The sequence below is a fragment of the Equus quagga genome, chromosome 13 (assembly GCF_021613505.1).
Source record: "Equus quagga isolate Etosha38 chromosome 13, UCLA_HA_Equagga_1.0, whole genome shotgun sequence".
NCBI classification, from domain to species: domain Eukaryota; kingdom Metazoa; phylum Chordata; class Mammalia; order Perissodactyla; family Equidae; genus Equus; species Equus quagga.
This window is the reverse complement of record NC_060279.1, coordinates 36,050,355-36,076,786: the sequence shown is the minus strand read 5'-3', so window position 1 is coordinate 36,076,786 and position 26,432 is coordinate 36,050,355. Positions and strand designations below refer to the sequence as shown.

General features: G+C 39.0%; 1 protein-coding gene across 3 annotated transcripts; it reads right to left on the bottom strand.

Annotated features, from left to right (window-relative positions):
- Positions 1-3,384: 3,384 nt before the first annotated feature.
- Positions 3,385-26,418, bottom strand: FCRL1 (Fc receptor like 1). Of its 3 annotated transcripts, none has more exons than XM_046684377.1 (10): positions 26,359-26,418; positions 10,558-10,827; positions 9,070-9,357; positions 8,627-8,905; positions 8,165-8,281; positions 6,897-6,924; positions 5,802-5,884; positions 5,510-5,581; positions 4,861-4,892; positions 3,385-3,926 (listed from the first exon to the last, which is right to left on the bottom strand). In XM_046684377.1, exons 1-10 carry the CDS (start codon positions 26,387-26,389, stop codon positions 3,855-3,857), a joined length of 1,272 nt encoding a protein of 423 aa, XP_046540333.1. In that variant the 5' UTR covers positions 26,390-26,418; the 3' UTR covers positions 3,385-3,854. The 3 variants fall into 3 exon arrangements, 2 of the variants coding, with proteins under 2 accessions (XP_046540333.1, XP_046540334.1); XM_046684378.1 differs by having other exon boundaries at positions 4,861-4,889; XR_006891770.1 differs by lacking the exons at positions 3,385-3,926; positions 4,861-4,892 and adding an exon at positions 6,113-6,317 and having other exon boundaries at positions 5,544-5,581.
- Between the last annotated feature and the right edge of the window lie 14 nt (positions 26,419-26,432).

Below are 26,432 nucleotides of genomic sequence, written 5' to 3'. Positions count from 1 at the left end.
TTTCTTGAAGAGATATCTGTACCATCATATTCATTACAGCATTATTTGAAAAAGCCAAGACATGTAAATAACCTGTGTCCATCGACAAGTGAATGGACAAAGAAAACGTAGCGTATATACATACAATGGAATATTATTCAGCTACGAGAAAGAAGGAAATCCTGCCATTTGTAGCAACATGAATCAACCTGAGGGCATTATGTTAAGTGAAATAAGTCAAAGAAAGACAAATACCAAATGATTTCACTTACATGAGGGATCTAAAAACATTGATGAGTAGAAACAGGGAGTAGAATGGCAGTTTCCAGGGGTTGGATATTGAGGGAATGGGGATATATTGGTCAAAGGATACAAACTTCCAGGAATAAGTTGAATAAGTTCTTGGGATCTAATACACACCATGGTGACTAGAGTTGCTAAGAGTAGATCTTATATGTTCTTACCACACACAAAAATAGGTTATTGTGTGTGGTAATGAAGGTGTTAAATAATCCTGTTGTGGTAATCATTTTATAATATATACGCGTATCAAGCTTTGCACCTTAACCTTACCCATCGTTATATGTCAATTATATCTTGGTAAGGCTGGGGAAAAAAAAAGAAAGAAATTGATTAAGAAGTAAGGAGTGGAATGTAAGAAGTGATGGAGAGGTTTGCTGCAAGTGTTAAGGTAAAAGTTGATCATACTAAGAAGTTCAAGCTTTTCTGAGCACGTGGTGCTCCAATTTCATCCTTTGAGACCCTCCTTGAGGTCCAAGTACATAGCAGTGGCAGACAAAATATAAAATATAAAAATCTACATTTGTCCTAAAAAAATGCTAAAAATTTTTGTGGGCCAGAAACAGAAACTCAAAGCAGAAAATGCAACTAAAGGAAATAAGAGAGCAAGGCTATCAGGAGGAATAACATTCAAGGCATAAGAAATAGCAAGTATAGAATTCCTGAGTTGGGACTATATTTGATGTATTTGAGGAATTCTAAGGCTAATGTGGTTGAAGCAGACTATGCAACAGGAAGAATGGTAGGAAGATCTGTAGTATTAAACAGAAAGTTCAAATAAGCCATGTTGTATTTGGATGAGATAAGATAGCATGGAAATAAAACAAAAAGGAACACTGGTTGGCCCAGTGGCACAGCGGTTAAGTTCGCACATTCCACCTTGGCAACCTGGGGCTCCCCAGTTTGGATCATGGGTGTGGACCCATACACTGCTTGTCAAGCCATGCTGTGGTAGGCGTCCCACATGTAAAGTAGACGAAGATGGGCATGATGTTAGCTCAGGGTCAATCTTCCTCAGCAAAAAAGAGGATTGGCAGCAGATGTTAGCTCAGGGCTAATCTTCCTCAAAATTATTAATTAATTAAAATAAAGTCCTATTTAAAAAATAATAAAAAAAGAACAGACTATTTAATAAATAAGAGTGGGCAATTTTTATGTTTGAAAAAAATGAAGTCAGATCTCTATCTCACATAATTTTTTAAAATCCAAAAAGATAAAGACATAATAAAAACAAAAACAGGAAAAGTTAGATTCTTACCCCAACCAAACATATACATGACAGATTGGATGAATATAAAAATAAAATTATGAAAACATTATAAGAAAATATAAGAATATTTTTATAACGTAGTAACGTGGTCTGATAGAAGATGACCCAAAAGAAAAGCAATTCAAGCCAAGAAGGAAAAAATTGAGATTTAGCAGCACAGAAACTAACATTCCATATTTCAAAATTCACTGTAATTAAAAGTGAAGTGAAAAATTAGACATATACAATGGAGAAATGATTAAAAGACAAAGTTCAGTAGTTGTTTCTAGAGGGGCAGAAATGGAATGGGAGGGGATATGAGGGAACCTTCTGGAGCAACGGAAACATTTTATATCATGATAGGTTTCTGGATTACTTGGGTGCATGCATTTGTCAGACTGATGGAACTGTGCACATGAAATCTGTGCATTTCACTGTATATAAATTATACCTCAATAAATAGTTCCTATAAAAGCTATAACAAAAAGCCAAAGGAGCACACAGAAGGTGAGCAAAGAGTAAGCATAGGAAATTTTTAGAAGAACTACAAATTCTCAGTGAATGTATGGAAAGATGCTTGACTGCATTAACAATTTTAAAAATTGTAATTGATACTTTTCTCCCACTAATTGATTCTCTCATATACTGTTGGTGGACGTATGAATTAATACAGCCTTACTGGAGAGTAATTTAAGAGTATTTAACAAAAAAACATCTAATGTGCATAACCTAAAATGCAGTAATACCAAATTTACAAATTTATCCTTCAGATGAATTAACAGGAATGCATAAATATGTTTGTATAATGACGTATTTTAGCATTGTTTTTATAATACAAAATTTTTGGAAACCACCTTAACGTCCCTCAGTGGTTGAAAGAATTAAAATATATTGAGATAGTATTTAATGGTACTGAAATGTACACATTAAAATGGGGGCCTGCCTGGTGGGGTAGTGGTTAAGTACACACACTCTGCTTCAGCAGCTCAGGGTTTGTAGCTTCGGGTCCCCAGTGTGGACCTAGCACTGCTCGTGAAGCCATGTTGTGGCAGCATCCCACATAAAATAGAGAAAGACTGGCACAGACATTAGCTCAGTGGCAATCTTTCTCAAACAAAAAGAGGAAGACTGGCAACAGATGCTAGCTCAGGGCCAATCTTCCTCAGAAAAAATTAAAAACTGGTTAAAATGGTAAGTTTTGTTATATATATTTTACCAAAGTAAAAGAAGAAAAATACATACTATGATTTACCTATGTAATAGAATACTACTTTTAAAATAGTACAATAGATCTTTATACAGACTTGAAAGTATTTCATAATATTTTGTTAAATGGATACTTTTATAAATTTGTACATATTTACATGTATGTATGTGTAAGTGTGGGTACAAAAATAGAAAAATATCTGCAGAGCTAAGATTTTAACAATGCTAAGTTTTTAACAATGGGTGCCACTTGTGGTGTAAAATTATAGGGAAGACTTTAAATTTTTACATTATATACTTTTAAATTGTTTTAATTTATGAGTTAGTGCATGACTGTTTTAAAGTTAAAATACAGACTCCAAACTATATTATCATGTTTTCAAAAAGTTTGTGAATAAAAGAAGAAAATTTATATTCATAAAGCTTCTAGAGGCAGCAATAAATACCGAACTTTGGATGTGGTGAAACTTACAAAGATTGTATCTCATTATAAACATGAGAGCGTCTAGATTGGCCTGTGCATACAAAATATGTCACTAAAATTAAGTGTAGCCACAATAACTTCTTATGTAACTTTATTTTAATTCTAATTTGGTAACAGTGACACCCAATGCACTGTCATATTTTACACAGAAACAGGATGATTGACATAAGTGACAGGTCTGGAGTTCTGTACTGTCTGAGCAGAGAAAGCCCTTGGACAAAAGGATGGACACAGCTCTCGGTATGGAGGAGTCCCACAAAATCACTAACCTTGGGTCCATGCATTCTAAGTATCACTGTCACTCTACCCCAAGATCCCAAGTTCTTTTTGTCCCATCCTGCTTCCTCTTGTAAAAAGAAGTTAGAGCACAATTTGACCTGTGCCTAAAAGAGCCAGTAGGAATCCGGTTCTAGTAACAAAGTCCTTCCCATTTCTGCATTCATGTCGGTTCTCCTGGGTGAGTTCTTCAGGGTTTGAGCCTACTTCACTTCACAGTAGTTGCAGGAATAGTCTCATGGAGGAAAGCACCTGGATGAGGTGTACTGGAAACTGACTCCCCCAGGACCTCTGAAGAACATATTGGTTCTGAGACATGGGGTCATGGATGGTTGCCAAGGAGCAGAACTTTCCATAACTTTACATAGCATCTTCATAGTCCAAATCTGTAATGCTTGCCTTCTTCAGCCAAGAATATATGGCTGAGGAGTCCTAGAAGCAAAGGCACATGAATAGGACCAGAGCAGGGAAAACAAGAAGAACATGCCTCCCATGGTTTCTCTTCCCCAATCAACCTGGATGCATCCTATCATGGTGCACCACACAGCATATAAATTGGAGACTCTTGGAAGACTGTGGCCCTAGGCTAGCATTTTCAAAGGGCTGCATCCCACTCATGGGCCACAGAAGTGCCTCTACTGTGCTGCAAGCTGATCAAAACATGCAAGGCCTTCTCTCATTCTAATGGGCCATTGTTATTTCCATGGGCTGTCATTTTTTAACGATGTCAAAATTTTATATTCATAAACTAAATTTAGTGTGTCTCTGGAGTTAACCAAGGACACAAATTCTGTCCTGAGTCATCTGGCTGCCACATCACTAGACAAAATTACAATGCACCTGCTGTCCTTGAACACATGACCAGTTGGAATACCTGCAATATTCTGAAGGTATTTTTGTATCATCAGTGATGTCTTGAATTGTTCAAGGTTTACAAATTACTGAGTTTTAATGACATAAATCACTATTGGTTTAGCTTCGTTCAATATTAATTTCATTTTCTACGGGTGCTTGGTTAACTTTAGAGCATGGTGGTGTGTGTATGGTTCAACAGTATTTCCTGATAAAGATTTTTAAGTAAATAGAACTCTTAGACTAGGCACGCACTACAATTTAACTGCAAATCATCCATATGCGCATTGTTAAAGGAAATGTATATGTAACTTCCAAAGTTTCCCTATACAGTGACACTTTATTGTTATAACCAAATGTCTTGATCCCCATTGTAGGGGGAAACAAGGGAGAAGGTAGACCATGGGATCTTTTGACTTTCCAAAGTGGCCATCATTTTAAAAGTTAGAGAACCAGTCCCCAGAATAAAGAGAGAAAGAGCATACAGGAAAGAACAACAGGGATTCCAACTCACCTTATCCTCAATATGTGTCCTTGGGGGTCCTACTGTGGAGGAAAAGGTACGATACATGCTGTCAGATTCCACTTATACTTAAAGTCCTTCACTAAATTAGTGTTAATAAGGGCTTCTTCCTCTCCTGTCTATTTCCTGTGGATTTATTTCCGTTAATACTTTTTGTCTCACTTTCCTGCCTATCACAAAAATGATTCCTTTACTATAAAGAGGAAAACTGGCAGCCTGGGAGTGGGAGGGTAAGTAGGTCCCCCCTGGCATTTATACCTCTCAGCTGTTCTGGGTCCAGCATGTATAGGATAGGACAAAACAATAGTAACTAGGCAGCTTGATGCAGTGCAACAGGGAGTGCACAGGGCTACTCAAAGAGGGCAGGCAGAAGCCACCATCTCCAATCTTGCCATCTCACTTGGGTGTGAGATATGCAGGAGATGAATTAGCATCAGCACTGGGCTCTACTGGAGGCAGCTTCCAGGTCAAAGGTCAGTGTTCAGATAGGCATAGAAATGCTCATGGTCAGCTTCAAGGGCAGAAGCAGCAGCAAGGAAGAATGCTGCCATATACATACTGCCATACACAGCCACTGATTATCCTCTTGGTTCCAGGAAAAGATAAAAGTCAGAGACAAATTCACTCCCTTATGTCTCACCTGCTGCTGGTTGCAGTTCCTGCTGCATATGGTACACCAAAGAATAAACCTCATCCCCGCGTACAACATTCACTGCAAGGGAACAAAGGATGCATCATGACACAGTCGCTTCGTCCTGCCGTTGAACTTACTCCATACTTACCACCTTCACAGCCAAAAAGACAGATGCGTCACCTATTTGCAGAAGTGGCTAGGGCACAGCAGTGTCAGGTTTGCCCAGCAGACATTACTCCGTTGCCCCTTCCCCCAGCTTGCTCTACCTACTTGTCCCAATTCACTTGGGAAGCCTCACCATTTTCGTATACAGGATGTTGTTGCTCCGGGTCAGGTGAGTTGAGGTAGGTAGATTGTTGGGGTACAGGGCTGGGAGGGCTCCTGCAAACACAGAAACACACGCTATCTATCTGGGATAGCATCCCAGATATCCCAGACATCACTATCTGGGATTATGAGTAAGACACTGAAGGAAAGAAGCCTGATAGAAAGTCCTGAGCAGAATACTAATTTACAGGAAAATCAGCAATCAGCACAGCTGTACGGTACAAGCCACGGCCCTATACCTAGGCTGAGTAGGGCATTGCAGAGTATCACTAGAGAATGTACCTCATGAATGTAAAGTCCTTGTCTGACTGACTCATTGTGGTATTGTCCACACCCAGAATAGTACCATTCACATCACAGGTGCTCAGTAAATACTGAATGAAGAAATGTTGATTCACTCCAGATGGAAAATATGTTGCTAGGCAGAAGAAGCAGCTTGAGGAGAAAACAGTCTTGCATGTACATGCACCACTGAAAGTGTGCTACTCTGATTTGGGGAAAAAAATCAATATTTTGTTGGCATAAACAATAATACACTATAAAAATATATCATCTAAACATTGGTTATCCCCAGATGGCAGAATTTTCAAAAATCTTTTCCTCCTCTAAACTTCTAAAGAACTTCATCAACAATTTTTCATTATGTTTATTACTCTCTGGCCTATATTACAGAAACGCATATATATCTTAACTACTCAAAGACTCTCAAGGCATTTCCATATTTTCATGCCTTTCAGCACTCAACAGAATGACTTATAGACCCTCAGATATTGGTTAATTGACTGAATGAATGCGTGAAACGGGTCAAAGTAATGTAACTTTCTTATTCTGCAGATTTAGTGAAAGAGATAATCAGGAAGAATGATGAAAGGATTTAAATTAACTAGCTATTATATAAAAGAAGAGGAATCACAAATGAATGTTCAAAGTTGTCAGTGGGACGACTCTCAAATGGTAGTTTTGGGTACAATAAAACATGAAAAAAACTCATGAGAGAGGACAATTCAAATTTTTTGAATAGATTTTTCTACATTGCCAGTGAACACAGAAAAAGCAGAGACCTCACCTGGGTGGATCCCTGGCTGCACGTCTTCCTGCAAGTCAAACAAATGAACATACATGTCAACGGAGGAACTCTTTCTTGGGGCTTTTATGTAGCCCTTGTGTGAGGAATGTTCCTCGTGCCAGGATGCCCATCACAAGGTGCCACCGTGTGCCCAGAGGACATCCTGGCAATCGTTTAGGCAGATCCTTCATTTTTTGACGAAGAGACTCAGGCCAGAATAGTCAAGTGAGCTTCCCAAACAGTTTATACCAGAGCTAGGACTTGAGTCCAAGTCTTAGAAATCTTACATCTATTATATTTTTTCTTTTGGTATTACAATCATACCACCTAATCTTATCAGAACAAGAGTCCTCAGAAGCAGGAGCTGCCACAGCCATGTTATAGAAGGATGAGGTGCCCAAAGATGCAGGAAAAGCTTGGAATTTAAACGAGAACTCACATTGTCTTCTCTTGCTCCATCTCCAACTTGTTCAATGGAGAACAGGAGACCAAGATTAAACACACAAACCAATATGTAATTACCAATTGTGATAAATATGAAGCTAAATAACTCAGTACTCTGATGAATAATAATAGAAGAGAATTGTAGGCTGTGTGGCGAGGAGGAGCCTCTTGGAGAAAATGATATTTACAATGAAAAGTGAGAAAGATCTAGCAATGAGTAGAATGTATGGATGTGTAGATGAGCATTTCAGGGAGAAGAAAAACCATGTGACAATACTCTAAGATGAATAAGAATTATTGCATCGGTTGGGGGAGGGCAAAAGCAGTAAAGGTGGACATTTGTATGGTGATGGATGGAAACTAGACTTTTGGTGGTGAACACATTGTAGCGTTTACAGAAGTCAAATTATAATGATGTACACCTGAAACCTATATAATGTTGTAAATCAACGTTACCTTAATAAGTAAAAAAGAAGTGATGCATTGACTTTAACTAGGAGATGATTGGTGTAGCTGGAACTGTTAACTGTACTTCTCTTCCAGTAGCTGATTAGTTATTTTAAATAGAGTTACATTTTTGTATAAAAATTAAATCACAGAAGCACCAGATCTAAACTGATAACACATGGTGGATGGAGAACTTTAGTAAAAACGTTGCACTACTTTAATAGGTGCCATTCCCATGCTGGGAGTTATGAGTAGATCTATAGGCAGATGGCTAACAGGATATATTCATCCTTTACAGTATATATGTCACAAATCTAGCCTATTTCCGTGAAAACAAAGGTCATAGTAACCAAATACCAATCCCTATAGATACTCACCTATTTTTCTCTTGAGCCAGCAGCAGAATAATAGGGCCATAGTGCCAAGACCAAGGATGCCAAGCAGTACTTCAATGACTCCTGAAGTAAGAAGTTCTTTTCTGTCCCTTGTAGGCACTGAGGGGAAAGACCTGTACATGAGCTGCTAAGGAAAATGGCTTGGGTTTGGAGAGCAGACATCTTGACTGTGGGTTGAGGCCAAGATCTACTCTTCCTGGAGGGAGGGGAGGGATGGAATTATTTATCTAGGGACTTGCAACTTGTCACATTGATTAAAGGAGAAGAGAGGCACCCAGCCTTCATGTCCTCCATGCCCCCTCAGATATACCTCCCAGGACAGCACCACCTGCAAAAGCCCCATCTTTGGTAGCACACCACCGAAAACATTTGGGGTCAGCAAAACTCTCTCACAATGCTGGAAAAGAGACATTGACCAAGACAATTCCATAGCCTGAGCTATACCTGTGATGTTGAGTGGCACCAGCTCACTACGCTGGGCCCCCAGGCCATTGTTGGCCTCACAGTAGTAGTTTCCAGAATATTCTGCAGTCAGAGAGAAGTTGAAGGACACTCCTCCTCCAGAGGGGGCCAAGCTGTTCCCCAGGGTGACATCTTCATGATAAAACTTGTACAGGATTGGAGGAGAGCCTCTCTGGGCCTCACAGTGAAGCTCCACCACGTCCACTACCACAGCCTCGGCCCCAGGAGCCCTGAGGGTGAGGACAGGACGAGACACTGGAACTGACAGAGATAGTAGACTGTCAGAGAGGGTCTCTGATTATGGGATAGATTCATAATCGCTACCCACAGAGGCTCAGCCCCAGTGAACTTCCTCAGGGTGCCCCAAGGGAGCATGGAACCCAGTCTGCAACCTGCTGGTTGAGCTGAAGCGTAGTGGAACTTACTTCTGACAGTGATGCTCACCAGCCCACTGAGACTGGGGCCATAGCCATTGTCAGCTGCACAGTAATATTGCTCAGCATCACTCTCCCTCACCGTAGGTATCTCAAACTTCGCCATCAGTGAACGCTGGGTCTTTGTTTCCAGGTTTAAACCCAGGGCCCCTTTGTACCAGAAGAAGGTGATGTCTCCTGTGCCCCCAGCGACCAAGCAGACAAGAACCAGCTTCTCTCCCTCCATCACAAGTCCACCTGGAGGTTGTGTCTCCAAGCTCACATTACTGACAGGAACTCCTACATGAACACAAGAAGACACAGGAGGACCCTGAGTAGGGAGTATTTCAGGGACATAGAGTAGGTGTGACAGTCCTGAAAGCAAAGGCCTCAGATAAAGTCAATACTTTATATAGTTTAATGGCAGGGGTGAGGTGGGGCGGAGGGCAGTTCTGCTTATTTGGAATTGGTATGGCTGAGTTGATGATGGCAGGGTAAGAAGGGCACCTTAATATTACCATAGAGGATGCGGCATCACCTCCCTGCCTAGGATAATGTGATTCCCAGAACCCTGATCTCTCAAACTCATTTTTCAAAGCATAGTAATATAGTGGTTACAAGTCCAGGTTACAAATCAAACTGCCTGGGTTTGAATGCTGATTCCAACTCTTACTGTTTGTTTGATCAAATTACTTAACTTCTCTGAGACTCAATTTCCTATATGTAAAATGGAGATGATAATGACAGTTATCTCCTACAGTCGTGAAGTTTCAGTTGAACAACATGTGTAAAGCTCCAGAACAGGGCCTGCAGCATATGAACTGTCCAGTGTTTGTGTGTGTGTGTGTGTGTGTGTGGTGGTCCAGGTTCACCAGTACTAAGTTCTAAGGAAGCCTGGGGAAGCCCAGCCTTCTGGAGGAATTAGACATTTGCTTTATGGCATGATGGATACATCTTTGTCTGAGAAGGGGAGAGGATGTCAGAAGTGGCAACCCTAACATGGAATAACATGGTTCAGAATCACAAAACTCTCTCTTTTCTTTTTATCTTTCAAAATCAGGCCCCAACTTCTCCTCCTTAAGCCCTTCCCCAACATCCCCTTCCACAAAGCCTTCTCTTACCACCTCAGTCAGATTTCTCCTTTCTCTAGGGTTTCTATTAACACTCAGCACTACACCTCACATATTTCACCCTAGTTGTTTAGGGCGCTGGTTGAGCATCAGCTTCTTATAATCAGGGACGATGTATTATGCAGCTATTTCCCCTACACTCTCCAGCACAGTGAAGACACACAGTAAGGGTTTCCTAAATATTCTTCTGTTTGCTTGAATGGGAATAGCAAGGATAAGGGAAGATTCATTAAGGACTCTGATAAAAACAGAAGCTCAGGTATATCTCTTAAACAGCTCCTATTCCTTCAGGATACAATAGTCAGGGAAGGCCAGCCTCATGCCTCTGCCCTTCTCAGCCCACCCCAGCAGAGGGCCCCCTGGCACTCACTCTGCACTTGTATCTGGATTCTCCGGCTCCATGTCTCTATGAATGGCACTGTCTTTGCTCCACACCAGTAGGACCCTGAGTTTTCCCTCCAAATGGTGGCGATCTGGAAGTCTGGTGAGCTGTTCCAGCCCTTCCCCAGGACCCGACCATCTTTGAAGAAGCAAAACTGGAACTGGAAATTTGACTTCTGTGGAGGGTGCTGGATATTACAGGTCAGGGTCATTGAAGTCCCCTCTATGGGCTGAGAGGGGCTGGCTGTCAGAAACACCACTAGAGAGAAAGATTAAACACATATTCCAGGACAATGAGTCAGAGTTTCTGGTAAAGGTGCTTTGTGTTCTCAGAATTTGAAACAAGATTCAAAGAACCAGCCATTTGAACAGACAGACCACCCCTCACGTTACCCCCCCAAGTGGCCCATGGGCTTTTCTGCTGACCCCTAGCACAGCCTGCCCCTGTGCAGCATCACCTCCTTCCACAAGGCAGCTCTTACCTTTGACTTGGTTCTTACTCTTTGAAGTTTCTATCCATGAACGAAAAAGACCTTTTTCAGACGCAGTGCAGGGTTATTGATGACTGTCACTGGCGTTGGCATTGGACATGGTGAAGCTTGAAGTTTTAGGAAATGTGAATATATTTCATTCATCCTTGTTGTAAACTATATTGGTTATTTTCTTCTGTTCCCTTTCCTCTGACATCTCAGACCCATACTATCTCTTTCAAAGACAGAATCTGAGGACTGGAGAATCAATCAGTCTAGGAAAGACTTAAAGGAACTCAATTCCTTTGTTACTGTTTCTCATCTGCCCCTATTATTTCTATTCCCAGTGGAAGGAACAGGCGGGCACTTGCCTGGACATGCCCTGCATCTGCACATTCTAAGTCACAGCTCCCCTGCTCTGGGACTCCTATACAAACCTCTGTAGAAGCCATGGTCATAAGAAGCAAATTCAGTCCATACCTTACTTCTCAGGGATGTATCCCTTTTTCGTCAAAGGGGCTCTTTTCTGTATGAATTAAAGATGAGCAAAGTTGTGTCCTGCTTTCATCTCATCTTCTTATTGGCCCCAATTGCAGAAGCCCATGAAACATCAAAGCCCTGGTAGTATTGACTCTTTGGGTATTTGTTTTTCCAACCCTCAGAGCCTCTGCTCTTTGGGAAATTTAAGAATTTTCTTAAGAAAACCTTTTTCTTTCTTCATCAGATGAAAATGCTAAATTGGGATGCTTTACCCTGGAACTTTTAAGAAATCAATTCAACCATGGTAACAGAATGTTTGCTCTGTAGTGAGGCATGGAATACCCTGCACATTAGTGTGACTTTATCTCCTTAGAAAACTGTAGTCCCCAGAAGACTGGGGAGCAGCTTTGGGGCTGAGCAAAGAAAGGAATAAAAAAATGCATTAGGCACTTGTAACCCACTCTTCTGAATGGGACTGGGGTGGAGTTGGACTAGGATACCAGACAAGACAGTTTGCAAGGATCTAGAGCTTGGTCTTGCAGCCCAGAGTTTCTTTTAGATAATTCTCGGGCACAGAGACTATCTGGCAACTTACTAGCAGCAGAAGCTTTGTTACTTCATCCTGGATGTGACTTTAGGTTTCAGCTTAGGCTAGGATTGGACACATACAATTATAGGGTAAAAGCTGTTCCAGGCATAAGGCAACATGGCATTAACACAAGGCATGTGTTAGACTTGGACAAACATCAGGGAAGGAATCCAGAGGCTGAGTTGGTTCTAAATACCTCTGGTCATGGGAATTCCTAATCCTGTGTTCCCTAGTTGCACATGCAGCCTGTGTTCTTGAGGTCAAGGATAACCTCTTTTAACCCTATGGTTAGTATGTACAAGAGAGCAGTTCTACTATAGATTAGATTTAAACATGCTTTAGTGAAAGATTCCTTGTGGGGGGAAATTTCCTCCTCTTTTCATATGGTAAAACTAAGACTTTGAATCAGAATCAGAGCAATGAAGTAAGTTTGCAGAAGCCAGAGTCTGAGAGAAAGAAATTGCACTGGGGTAATGGTAGTGGCTGCAGAGCAGGGCTGAAAATAGAAAGGAGGCAGCAGTACCACTTTGTTTTGTGCATGGCCCAAGGATTGAGTGTAATGTTCTCCATGGATGTGTGACTTTGGCATTTCTTCCATCACTTCTGGTGGAGCACCCGGTTGGGAATACATAGAGGTCTTGAAGCCCCAGAGGCTGGGAAGGCAGAGATTCTTCTAACATCAGTCTTCTACACCCTCTGACTTCCTTGGGCAAACAGCATCTTCCTCCGTAAGCTGGGATTTCCCAGAGGAAAGACTGTGATCTTGAGAAGGTCAGAGCAAGCGTGCTCCTGAGGTGAACAGGCATGTGTCAAGTACAGAAACTGGTGTGAACACAAGCAGCCCTGGCCCAAGGGAGCCACTGTCATTTGCATATCTCAGCAGCTGTCACCCGATGTCAGACAGCCATCCACAGGCCTTTTGCATTGGCTCAAGTGACAAGATACCCACAGACCGTGAAGAAGAAAGGGAAGTGCAACTCACCATTTGGTTCACAGAGTGGAGCTGGGAGAGAATTCAGCAGAGATCAGTACAGAGAAGCAAATCCCAAATGTACACAAAGTTTAACATCCCCAAGAGCTTTCCAAACAACACATCTACCTTCCCCATCCTCTCCCCACATCTCTCCCTCCCTCTCTCCTTTAGTCTTTCTCTCTCCTTTCCTCTCCAACTTTTCTTCTCTCCCTCCCTCCTTCTTTTTCTCTCCCTTCCTTCTTTCTCTCTGTTCTTTTTCCTACATTCCACATCACCCACAAAACAACACCTAGTTCATCTTTATGACCCTAAAGTACTTTCCAATAACTTTTCTAATCTATGGTTAAGAGGTGGTGCCTTTGACCTATAACAACCTAGCAACTCCCCTCTCCAAGCCCCTGATTCTCATCCCCTCCTCTCAAAAGTCTTGATGATCCAACTCCAGACTGGCTGACTCATGGTAACAACAGTCAGGCAAGGACAGTGGAAGGGCTCATGCTCGAGACATGATGCCCCTTTATTTACCAACTTCAGATCAAAGGTGATCTAGGTCCAGAGAAGTAAGTCAGATTCCTGCAAAGATTCTCTTTAATCTCAAGGATTTGACCGTAATATTATGGCATAATGATCAAGAATGGAAAATTCTGGGGGAAATGCAGGCTCTGCAGCCAGATGGCATAGATTTGAGTCTTGGCACTTCCTCTTACAAGCTGTTATACCCTGGGAAAAATGCTTCATCTCTCTCTGCTTTAGTTTTCTTTTCTCTAAAATGGAGATAATTATTGACCTACTTCACAGAGTTTTTGTGAGGGTTAAATAAATTGATATCCATAAAACGCTCAGAATAGTGCCTGGAATTTATTTAGCATTCAATAAATATTATCTCATTATTATTATCTATTTTAGCCCATCTTTAGTCTAAGATGCCTGCTTTTTTTAGGTTAAATGCTTATTTGAATAATTAGTTCCTCAGGTAGGAGAAGGGAATCAATGGGGGCTAGCATTTATTCATCCACACAACAGACTATTTTGAGTGCTTACTATATCCCAGGCATTGCACATGGCACTGGGGTCACAGGAGTAAATGTGAATGACAGTCTTTGCTGTCAAGGAATTTACATTATAGTGGGAGTGAGCCAATTAAAAAATAATATATAACATGATTTCAGAGAGTGATCAGTGTTATAAGTGAAATAAAGCAGAGAAATGTTACAGAGTATCTTAGGATGATTTTGACTATTTAGATAGATGTCAATTGAGCAGAAACCTGAATGAAATTAGAAAGCAAGCCTTCTGAATATTTGAGAAAGAGCATCCTGGCAGAGAAAAGGCAATTTCAAAGACCTTGAGAAGGAATGAACTTGTCCAAGGAGGAATGAGAAGGCAAGTGCACCTGGAACTGACTAGGTTGGGGGACAGTGGTAGATACTGGTGCATTAGAAGTAGTCAGGAGGCAGTTGTGGAGGACTTTCTGGACTTGGTAACAGCTTTGGATTTCATTCTAGATATGATGGGGAGCTATGGACAATGTTGACAATTTATATTTGTAAAATCACTCTTAATGTGAGAAAAACAGGCTATGGTCATGCAAGAGAAGCAGGGAGAACATTAGTGGGAATTTAGTCTGGAAGAGTGAGGATGATGGCTCAGGTTAGGCAGTACTGGTGCTGTGAAGCAGCCAGATTTCAGGATAAATTTTGAAAGTAGAATCAATAAGAATTACTTATGGATTGGATATAAAGTACAAAATAAAGAGAGGAATTAAGTATGATTCTTAGATTTTTGGCCTCTGCAACTGGAAGAATGATAGTGACATTTACAGAAATGGAGAAATCATGGGGAGAAATAGGTTAAGTTTTGTGGTGGTGGTGGTACATGTGGAAGATCAAAAGATCTGTTTGGACATGTTGAGTTTAAGATGTTTGTTAGACAGCTGAATGGCAGCTAAATACATGAAAGGTGTTCAAAGGAGAGATGAAAGCTGGAGAAATAAGCATGAGTTTAAGCAGTTTAAGCTTAAAGTGGCAGGTAAAGTGACTAAATTGTGTAATTTTGGAGTGTGAGTATGGATAGAGAAGTGTAAGTATCAACCTTGGGAAAGTGAAACATTTTGAAGTCAGTAAAGCAGCAGGTATTGAGTTAGACAGGGAAACAGCAGAATATGATGTTCCAAAGCCAAGTGAAAAAGTATTTCAGGAGGAAAGAGTGATTAACCATGTCAAATACCCCTGAGAGGTTAAAAAAAATGAGAAATGGAAATTAAATCCTAGATGGGGCAACATGGAAGTGGTTGATGATATTAGCAAGAGAAGTTTCAATGGAGTGGTGGAGATGAAAGATTAATTGAAGTGGGCTCAAGGAAAGATGAGGAAGAACTACAAGGACTAGAACAGTTAAACAGAAGTTAGGAATGGGGGAGAATTCTATACATAACTAAGATATATGACTAAGAGCTGATTCTTTGAAAAGATAAACAAAATTGACAAACCCTTAGCTAAACTCACCAAGAAAAAAACAGAGAAGCCTCAAACAAATAAAATCAGAAATGCAAGAGGAGAAATTACAACGGACACCTCAGAAATACAAAAGATAATAAGAGAATACTATGAAAAGCTATACGCCAACAAATTGGATAATCTAGAAGAAATGGATAAATTCTTAGAAACATACAACCTTCCAAAACTGGACTAAGAAGAGGTAGAGAATTTGAATAGACCAATCACCAGTAAGGAGATTGAAAGAGCAATCAAAAACCTCACCAAAAATAAAAGTCCAACACCAGATGGGTTCCCTGGTGAATTCTACCAAACATTCGAAGAAGACTTAATACCTATTTTTGTCAAACTCATCCAAAAAATTGAAGAGGAGCCATTCTATGAAGCCAACATTATCCTGATACCAAAACCAGACAAGGACAACACAAAAAAAGAAAATTACAGGCCAATATCACTGATGAGCATCAATGCAAAAATCCTCAACAAAATACCAGCAAATGGAATACAACAATACATCAAAAAGATCATACATCATGATCAAATGGGTTTTATTCCAGGGATGCAGGGATGGTTCAACATCTGCAAATCTATCAACGTGATACACTGCATTAACAAAAGAAAGAATAAAAATCACATGATCATCTCAATAGATGCAGAAAAAGCATTTGACAAGATACAGCATCCATTTATGATAAAAACTCAAAATAAAATGGGTATAGAAGGAAAATATCTCAACATAATAGAGGCCATATATGACAAACCCACAGTTAATATCATACTCAACGGAGAAAAACTGAAAGCTATCCCTCTAAGAACAGGAAGCAGACAAGGATGCCCACTGTCACCACTCTCATTTAACATAGTATTGGAAATCCTAGCTAGTGCAATCAGGCAAGAAAAAGAAATAAAAGGGATCCAAATTGGAAAAGAAGAAGTAAAACTGTCACTCTTTGCAGATTACATAATTTTATATATAGAAAACCCTAAAGAATCCACTAAAAAACCTTTTAGAAATAATAAATGAACAGAGTCAAGTCACAGGATACAAAATCAACACACAAAAATCAGTTGCATTTCTATACACTAACAACAAAGTAGCAGAAAGAGAAATTAAGAATATAATCCCATTTACAATTGCAACAAAAAGAATAAAATACCTAGGAATAAACTTAACCAAAGAGGTGAAAAACCTGTACACCAAAAACTATAAAACATTGTTGAAAGAAATAGAAGACACAAAGAAATGAAAAGATATGCTGTGCTGTTGGATTGGCAGAATTAACATCATTAAAATGTCCATACTTCCTAAAGCAATCTATAGATTCAATGCAATCCCTATCAAAGTTCCAACAACATTTTTCACAGATATAGACCAAAGAATCCTAAAATTTATATAGAACAACAAAAGACCCCGAATAGCCAAAGTATTCCTGAGCAAAAAGAACAAAGCTGGAACTATCATACTTCCTGATTTCAAAATATACCACAAATCCATAGTAACCAAAACAGCATGGTATTGGCACAAAAACAGACACACAGGTCAATGGAACAGAATCAAGAGCCCAGAAATAAACCCACACATTTATGGACAGCTAATACTCAACAAGGGAGCCAAGAACATACAATGGAGAAAGGAGAGTCTCTTCAATAAATGGTGTTGGGAAAACTGGACAGCTACATGCAAAAGAATGAAAGTAGACCATTCCCTTACACCATACACAAAAATTAACTCAAAATGGGTTAAAGACTTGAATGTAAGACCTGAAACCATGAAACTTCTAGAAGAAAACAGAAGCAGTACATTCTGTGACATCAGTCTGAGTAGCATATTTTCAACTACCATGTCTGACAGGACAAGGGGAAAAAAAGAAAAAATGAACAAATGGGACTACATCAAACTGAAAACCTTCTACACAGCAAAGGAAACCATCAACAAAATGAAAAGACAACCTAACAAGTGGGAGAAGATATTTGCAAGCTATAGATCAAATAAGGGGTTAATATCCAAAATACACAAAGAACACATACATCTCAACAACAAAAAAACCAAAAACCCAATTAAAAAATGGACAAAAGATCTGAACAGAGATTTCTTCAAAGAAGATATACAGATGGCTAACAGGTATATGCTTAACATCATTAGCTATTAGGGAAATGCAAATCAATACTACAATGAGGTATCACCTCACTCCAGTCAGAATAGCTATAATTAACAAGACAGGAAACTGCAAGTGTTGGAGAGGATGTGGAGAGAAGGAAACCCTTGTACATTGCTAATGGGAGTGAAAACTTGTGCAGCCACTATGGAAAGCAGTATGGAGTATACCCACAAAATTAAGAATAGATCTACCATATGATCCAGCTATCCCACTGTTGGATATTTACCAAAGAACTTGAAAACACAAATGCATAAAGATACATGAACCCCTATGTTCATTGCAGCGTATTCCCAATAACCAAGACTTGGAAGCAACCTAGGTCCCCATCAAGGGACGAATGGATAAAGAAGATGTGGTATATATACACAATGGAATACTACTCAGCCATAAGAAGGGATGAAATCCAGCCATTTGTGACAACATGGATGGATCTTGAGGATAATATGCTGAGTGAAATTAGTCAGAGGCAGAAAGTCAAATGCCATATGATCTCACTCATAAGTAGAAGATAAAAACAATGACAAACAAACACATAGCAATGGAGATTGGATTGGTGGTTACCATAGGGGAAGTGGGGAGGGATGTGGGCAAATGTGTCATTAAGCTCACATATGAGGTGATGGACTATAATTAGTTCTTGGGTGGTGAACATGATGTAATCTACACAGAATTTGAAATATATTACGATGTACATCTGAAAGCTATGTAGTGTTATAATCCAAAGTTACTGCAATAAAATAAATTTTAAAAAAAAGAAATTGAGGGCATGAGGAAATGTTTGAAGTGATGGAAATGTTCCGTTTTTTTATTGTGTTAGTGGTCACATTGATATCGACTCTGATATCAGTTTCCCCACATTAAACCCAGCATATATGAGGTTAGAACAAAAACACTCTTTCTCTGCTTACTCTCTGGCTTCCTGGCTCCAGAATCCACTATCCTCTGTGGAGACAGACACCACCAAGGACAAGCACCTGCATTCACTATCTCCTCCCTGCCAAGGAGATACAGGCTGGTGGGAAAGCTGCTGACCAGCAAGGTCCCAGGCTCCCTCCTCTCTGTGAGGAGTCTCAAGGCCACAGACAGGCTGGTGGGAAAACTGGCCAGCAAGGCCACATGCTCCCCCTCCCCTACCTGAAACCCCAAATAAAAACCCTTCCTTTTAGCTTTTCAGGGAGTTTGGGATTTCAGCGTTAGCTGCCCTCTCTCCTTGGTCAGCGCTGTGCAATAATAAAATTTCTACTTTCTTCCACTACACCTGGTGTCAGGTCCTTGCTCATTTGGGAAGATCTGCATAGCATATCTTCATTTGTTGGGTGTCCCCCGAGTGTAGGACATGGACTAAGCTGGGACTGGAAGCACTTTGGTTTTTGGTTTTGGTCTTTGTTTTGGCTTCTGTTTGTGGCCCAGGGTTTTTGGGAAAGTGTGCTTGTTTGGTATTTGTTGCTGTCTGTTTGTCTTTCCTTTTAAAAGTATTAACATGGGAGGTGCCGCATCTATTCCACCTAAAAGCCCCTTGGGAAAACTTTGGCTAACTGGTCGACCTATAGTTATAACCCAATGTCTAAAGAGGGAGATTTCCTTTTGTAACACCATGTGGCCACAATATTCTTTAGACTCTGGAGGAAAAAAACAAGGTCAAACAATGGATCCTTAAGTTGGGAAACTTTTTAGAGAGCTCTTATGATAAACAGCTGTTTTATTGGTACCTACGAAAAGACCAAATTAAAAGGAAACTATAATGACTAGTCTTAAGAACTTAATCAAACTTGGGGTCTCAGCTTCTTCTCGTGGTCTTACAGATGCTAATGAAGACATTAAGTTAACAAAGAGAAATCAGAAAGGGAAGAGTCACAGGACTCATCCCAATGGGATAAATGGAACAGACGTGAATAAAGTTAAAACAAAGGTTTTAATAAAACACTGCCTAAGGTTGAATGGGCTAAAGGGACCCCCGTATTGGCTCCCCAACATTAAAGGGCATCAGACAAGCCTGTTCTTTCTTTTTTTTTTTTTAGTAATTTATGACTCTTTTATTTTCCACTGTATTTGTGGATATTTCCCTGTTATCATTTCTAATGTGAGGTATTTGTGTTGTTTTTCTCTCTTTTCTTTTTTGCTTTGAATTGGTTAGCCAATGATTTATCTAATTCGTCACTTTTCACAAGCAAATTGTTCTTTATTTTTTTTTTTTCGGATATACATCATATTTCAAATTCTGGATACATTGCATCATGTTCACCACCTGAACACTAATTATAGTCCATCCCCTCACATGTGACCCTAATCACCCCTTTTGCCCTCCCCACTCCCTCCTTCCCCAATGGTAACCACCAGTTCAATCTCCAGTGCTATGTGGTTTTTTTTTTTGTCATTTTTATCTTCTACTTATGAGTGAGATCATATGGTATTTGACTTTCTCCCTCTGTCTTATTTCACTCAGCGTAATACCCTCAAGGTCCATCCATGTTGTCACAAATGGCTGGATTTCGTCATTTCTTATGGCTGAGTAGTAGTCCATTGTGTATAAATACCACATCTTCTTTATCCATCCGTCCCTTGATGGGCACCTAGGTTGCTTCCAAGTCTTGGCTATTGTATATAATGTCGCAATGAACATAGGGGTGCAAGTATCTTTATGCCTTTGTGTTTTCAAGCTCTTTGGATAAATACCCAGCAGTGGAGTAGCTGAATCATATTGTAGATCTAGCCTTAATTTTCTGAGGATACTCCAAACTGCAGATAAGCCTGTTCTACTTACCACAGTTTGAAAAAATTTAAAAGGTCAGGAGGCAAAAATCAGAGAGAAAAACCTGACCAACGATTGTTTGGGGCAACAGTTAGGCTACTAATGTTAATAAGACTATAAATATTAAAGTGTTTAAGCTAATATTATATGAAGAGGTTATGTCAACTTTGCCTGAATGTTTGCTTTGGGAATAAATGTTATGTCTAACTGGGAATGCTTCCCCTACACAATATTGTAATACCAAAACTTGTTAATGGAATTCTAATGTAAGTTATAATTAAAAGTATAAGAGTTAGTAAAATTAAAAGTTTTGTAAAAATTGATATACTTAAGTGGGCCAATTTCAGTTCACACTAACTGATATATGCAATTGGAAAAGCCAGCTGCAACAACGGGGAGCCTGTTTGAATCTTTTGAGACTTCTAAATAAAATTAGAAATACTTTACTACCTCTTTAAGAAAAAATAATTACATAATTAAACATGCCAGCAGCTAAACCCAAATCTACTGCTTTTGTCTACTCTCTTGCTGAGCTTCCCAGCAAGCTGAACTTCTCTTCAACTCCCCCAAAATTCCTGCTCCAAAATTAAACAAGTAAAAATAGGTAAACTTTTGAGATAATTAGAAATTACAATGGTCATTCTGGGAAACCTCTGTTTCAGAGAAGAGAGGATTCAAAATCTCTCATAATGAAATGCAGTCTTCAATTAATATGCAAAAACTTTTAAGAGACAAAGTTATTTAACATGATATAAAATGATTGATGAATGAAAGCCTGTTTAATTTTGCTGGTTTGATTTAAAATAGAGATGTCCTCAAAGTTATCAGCATTGGCTGTGATGCAGACATACAGCCTGGGTTTACTGCTCAAATGAGCTCATGTCATGTCTGTTACAAAATTTATCAGCAAAACTAATAACTCAGTATAATAGCTAATTTTGTTTAATGTCTCATGAGATTTTTGTAGATGATCTAAATATAATTGCTAAAGACAGGTAAACTAAATAAATACAAAAGGATAAAAGTTTTTGGAAAAACTTTTCAATGATAATTATATGTATTATGATATATGTACTTAAAACAACTGAGGATGATAGTTAACTGCTGTAATGTCACATGAAGTTTTAAAGAGTAATTTTTAAAACTGGGTAAGAGTTTTAAGTACAATAATTATGTTTTATAGTCTGTATACTTAAAAAATAGCTTCCAAAATCTTTTTGTAAACTTAAACTTTATAGTTTTACTAAGTTAAGTTAAATAATAACAGTTTATTGGGTATCTAGGTCATTTCCACATAAGATACAATATTAAAGGTTAACTACTAAGCACATATTTGTCTGGCTTTGGTTTCTCATATCAAAAAAACTATAAATGTGCTTAGGTTTATTGATAAACATGTTTTATGTATGCTGAGAAATTTTCTATGAGAAAACATATATTTCTAAAAGGTCTGTATACAAAGAAAGTAAAATATACGTTTTCAGTAAAAAGGTATAAAGAATAGAAATATTTTTGTTTCTTGAGTTGAGAAGGATAAATTTGTCCTAAAGTACTGGGACAAATTCTGAATGTAAACGAAGTAACCAAAGGTTTGTAAAAGTAAAGCCCTAAAGAGTTTTATGTCTGGTCAAGTTCGCTAAGATTAAAGTAAATCCAATGAAGTAAATAAATTTATAAGTCAAAAGTCGACTGGTACAAAATTAAAATTTGGTCTCCTCTTTCTTAAAAAGATAATTTTCCTAAACTTTTAATCTGCTCTTGATAAAAAAATTATAAAAAAAAGTTTTTTTACTATTTTAACTCCGTTTCCCCTTGACTGTTTCTGTTATGACTTTGAATGGATACCTGAACACGGTTTCGCAGTGAACCTGGTTTCCTATCTGAACAAATGTTTTAAAGCTTTTAATATTTTTGACAAGCTTCCCCGCACGCATAAATATTCAAGTCCTGAGTAAAACCTCTCTTTTGAACTGGAAGTAGAGGGAGGGTTTCTTTGGGGATTTTCAGAGGGCCCATGGGACTTCTTAGAGAAATTTGCTTTCTTCCTATAAGAAAAATGCTAAACTAAAAAGGCTTATTTTGTATGTTAAATTACATAAGAAGCATTGTCAATTAAGTAATGATAAACTTTTTTAAATGGTATTATGTAAATGAGTTTTATTGATATAAGTATTTTAAAAGTTATCTGATCTGTTCTGATTGTCAGTCATAATTCTGGTTATTATCTCAAAATGTTGTATATCACAGAGATGGTCAAATACCTTTGTCAATTACCACTTCTGAATGTTTTGTTATTTACAGACAGCTGCTGTTTTACTTTGATGTTTTTGCAAATATGTTTCATCTTCAGGGAAATTCATAGAAAGGACTCTGGCGCTTACTCTAGAGTACAGGTTTTAATAAACGTTCAGATTGTAAAACTAAACAGGGTAGAAATTACAGAACTCCAACAGAGAAACTGATGACCTCACAAACTGCTGACAGAAGATTAAGATCAAGAACCAATTACATGGGACAGAATAAACTGATAGGGATGATTATAACTTTTATGGCTTTTTACTTAAGATATTGCTGATTTTTGATGTTTTGTTTTTTTCAGATTTAAGAAAGCCTTTTTCTCTATTCTCTTAAGGAACTATGACTTATAGCAATTTGTAAACAAAATTGAAACATTTATCTTTTTCTCCCTATCTGAACCCTCTAAAACGTAAAAACTCCTGATAAGTAAGTATTCTTATTCTCATGGCAATATGGTTGTTTGCATAAGTCCAATAAGACTCTGTTCTTCTTATAACAGGATACAATTGGAAACACTGGTTATAACACCAAGGCTTTGACTTGAACTCATATTTGAGAAAAACACACAAGCTCGGATATGACTAGGCAGCTTTTGAGGAATGAAGGTTGACATCCTGGAATAAAGCCACTTGGAAATATTGGCCTGGTACCTTGCTTATGGATTCAGTGACCTGGTAAGGTTGAGCAAAGAATCTTGCTCCCTCTGGCAGGCACAAGGAACCTCAATATTTTGGGGAACCTCACAAAGAGAGGAATTCACCCAAATCTGTAGGTACCGAAGGCAGAATCTGATGACAGTTCCTTTGCTTGGCTTTCCTTGAGAGGCTTTTAAAGTTCAACCTGAGATTCTTTATAAGGTCCCAGCAAAGCAGATTTAAAAGAGCCTATATAATCAATTACTATTCTTGCTGTACTTATGTAAATAATTATGAAAAATCTATTAAAACTAGACTTATTTTGCAAACCAGTTAGTCTTAATTTGGCTATGTCTAGTGAAATTGAGGGTGATTTTAGAGAGGAAGATTATGTTTCCATAGAAAGTATAATATACGCTTATAGATATTGGATTTTAGTTCTTTTAATTGTCTGAAATTTTTGTTTTACATCTGTTAACTGGAATGGATCTTGAATTCTTCCAGTCTCCTGAAATATCTGGCTACAAACCTCCAAACTAACATTTTCAGGATTTTTTCCCAACATTTTCATCTGGAATCATTGAAAACTAAATCTGCTCTTTTTCTTGAAGCCTTACAAACTGAAGCTGGAGGACCTAATACAAACTTAAGAGAGATTCATGTCTACTGCTGTGTAAGCCACTCAAAAAGCTACCTGAGTGGCTGATGACACCATGAAAAACATTTCAAACTGCAACAGATGCTTCAACCCTGACTTCTAGGAATCTTGATTGACTGCCCCCTGGGCTCAGAAACTGGTTTATGATTTTCTCCAACCATTAACCTTGTTTTTCTCTTTATTTTTCTCTAGAAAAATTTCTTATTAAATATCTGGCTACTTACATCACACAGGCCTAACTTCAGGAGCCCACCAGCATCACTGCCTTATTAAAAGACTGGTTCAGTAAGATGAAACAACCTACGCCCCATTTCAACAGGAAGTAGCTGGATCAGTCACCACCCCAAATCCCTCAAGATTGAGGGATGGACATAAAATAAGGGGGAGTTGATACAAACTCTGATATCAGTTTCCCCACATTAAACCCAGCAAATATGAGGTTAGAACCAAAACACTCTTTCTCTGCTTACTCTCTGGCTTCCTTGCTCCAGAATCCACTATCCTCCATGGAGACAGATACCACCAAGGACAAGCACCTGCATCCACTATCTCCTCCCTGCCAAGGAGATACAGGCTGGTGGGAAAGCTGCTGACCAGCAAGGTCCCAGGCTCCCTCCTCTCTGCAAGGAGTCTTAAGGCCAAAGACAGGCTGATGGGAAAACTCTGGCCAGCAAGGCCATATACTACCCCTACCCTACCTAAAACCCCAAATAAAAACCCTTCCTTTTAGCTGTTCAGGGAGTTTGGGATTTCAGCGTTAGCTGCCCTCTCTCCTTGCTCAGCGCTGTGCAATAATAAAGTTCCTACTTTCTTCCACTACACCCAGTGTCAGAGATTGGCTTGCTGCGCAACGAGTGAGCAAACTCACTTCAGGTTCGATATCAACATAACCCTAAATCTTTGTCAAAATCATAGATGGTGTATCAAAAAAGTGAATGCTACTATCATTTAAGGTAAAATGAATTTTAAAAAGAAAGGATGGGACGAGGTGAAGTAAAGATAGCAACTCGCTGAAAACTTTATGAAAGGAGACAGAGAAATGGTGCAGTAAATACAGAGACCATCAGGTCGCATTTCTATTACTTTAAGATAAAAGATACTGTAGAATGTTTGTATATTTAGGGAATGGGGAATGGAGAAATCTTTTGGTGACGGAGCAAAGTTTTTGAGAAAGCAAGAGAGTCTGAGACCCAATGTACACATGTAGAATTCTGTCTTTGATAGGATGAGAGAAAATATATTCATTGTAGGGGGAGAAAAGGCAGGGCATGAGGATGCAAACGTAGGTGGGTTGGTAGACATGACAATAGAAAGATGAGGAAATTTTCTTCTGATCACTTTTATTTTCTCAGTGAAATATGAAGCAAGATTATAAATTGAGAGTAAGAAGGGAGAAGTTTGAAAAAAAAAGAAGGTATGAAATAGTAATCATCAAGAATGGGAGAGCATTGACTATGAAAATGTAGGAGGATTCCCTGGTACTGCTGATGGTCATCTGAGATTTGCGGTCTTACATGTTACCAGAGATAAGTCAACAGGATTGGACTTTTTGTTTAAAGTCACATTCAGCTGCTTAGACACAGGTATGAAGCATGCAGAAGAGTGTGTTAATCAGGAAAGTGCTATGGAGGAAGAGAAACGACGGTCTATCCAAGGGAGTATTGTGATGGACTACAGAATCTAAGCTGAGTACTGTGAGAAGTGAGGACATGGAGTGTAGTTATTGACAATGGAAAAGTAATCCTGGGGACTCGAAGACATGTTGGAAATGGAGAGTTAGAGAAAGTAAGCTGAAAATACAATACAGTTGTGGGGGCGAGGGCAGGGTGGGGATGCTGAAAACAAAGATTTTGAAAGTCGGGCAGTTGTTAGTGTTGATAAATTCTAGGGTTAGATGGTAGGAATGGGGAGGTCCAGGAGGGATAAAGGGAAATAATATTGATAGTAGGAAGGACAAGGTACTAAGAGGGCAATTTGTTGTATGATTTATCTCTGTGGCTATTGAAAACGCCAAAAATAAAGACAGAATTAATATTGGAAAGAAAGACAGACAGTGAACACTTCCTATGAGATAAAAACTGAAATGATAGTTTTCTTCAAAAATCTGTCTTTCAAATATTTACCACTTTCTTGCTGACTCTGAGCTCTCAGTTGGAAGTAGACATCTCAGCATCCCTGAGCATCACCAGGCAGAAACTTAGTCCCGAGAAGTCTCACAGCTCTTCAGTAGGCAGAGCCCCCAGTGTTTGAAATCCCATACCCTGCTCTGAGCTGTCCTACTCACCACAGATCAACAGCAAGAGCCTCAGCAGCATGAGGACCAGGTCAGGGCTGCAACTGGAGATGTTCTCTCATCAA

Coding starts and splice junctions, on each gene's coding strand:
- FCRL1 (XM_046684377.1), bottom strand. CDS start 26,389: ATGCTGCTGAGGCTCTTGCTGTTGATCTGTG. Junction 8,282..8,626: donor GGTGCCACTCAACATCACAG/GTATAGCTCAGG, acceptor CTTTCCCCTCAG/TGCCTACAAGGGACAGAAAA. Junction 6,925..8,164: donor CTGGCTCAAGAGAAAAATAG/GTGAGTATCTAT, acceptor TTTGACTTGCAG/GAAGACGTGCAGCCAGGGAT.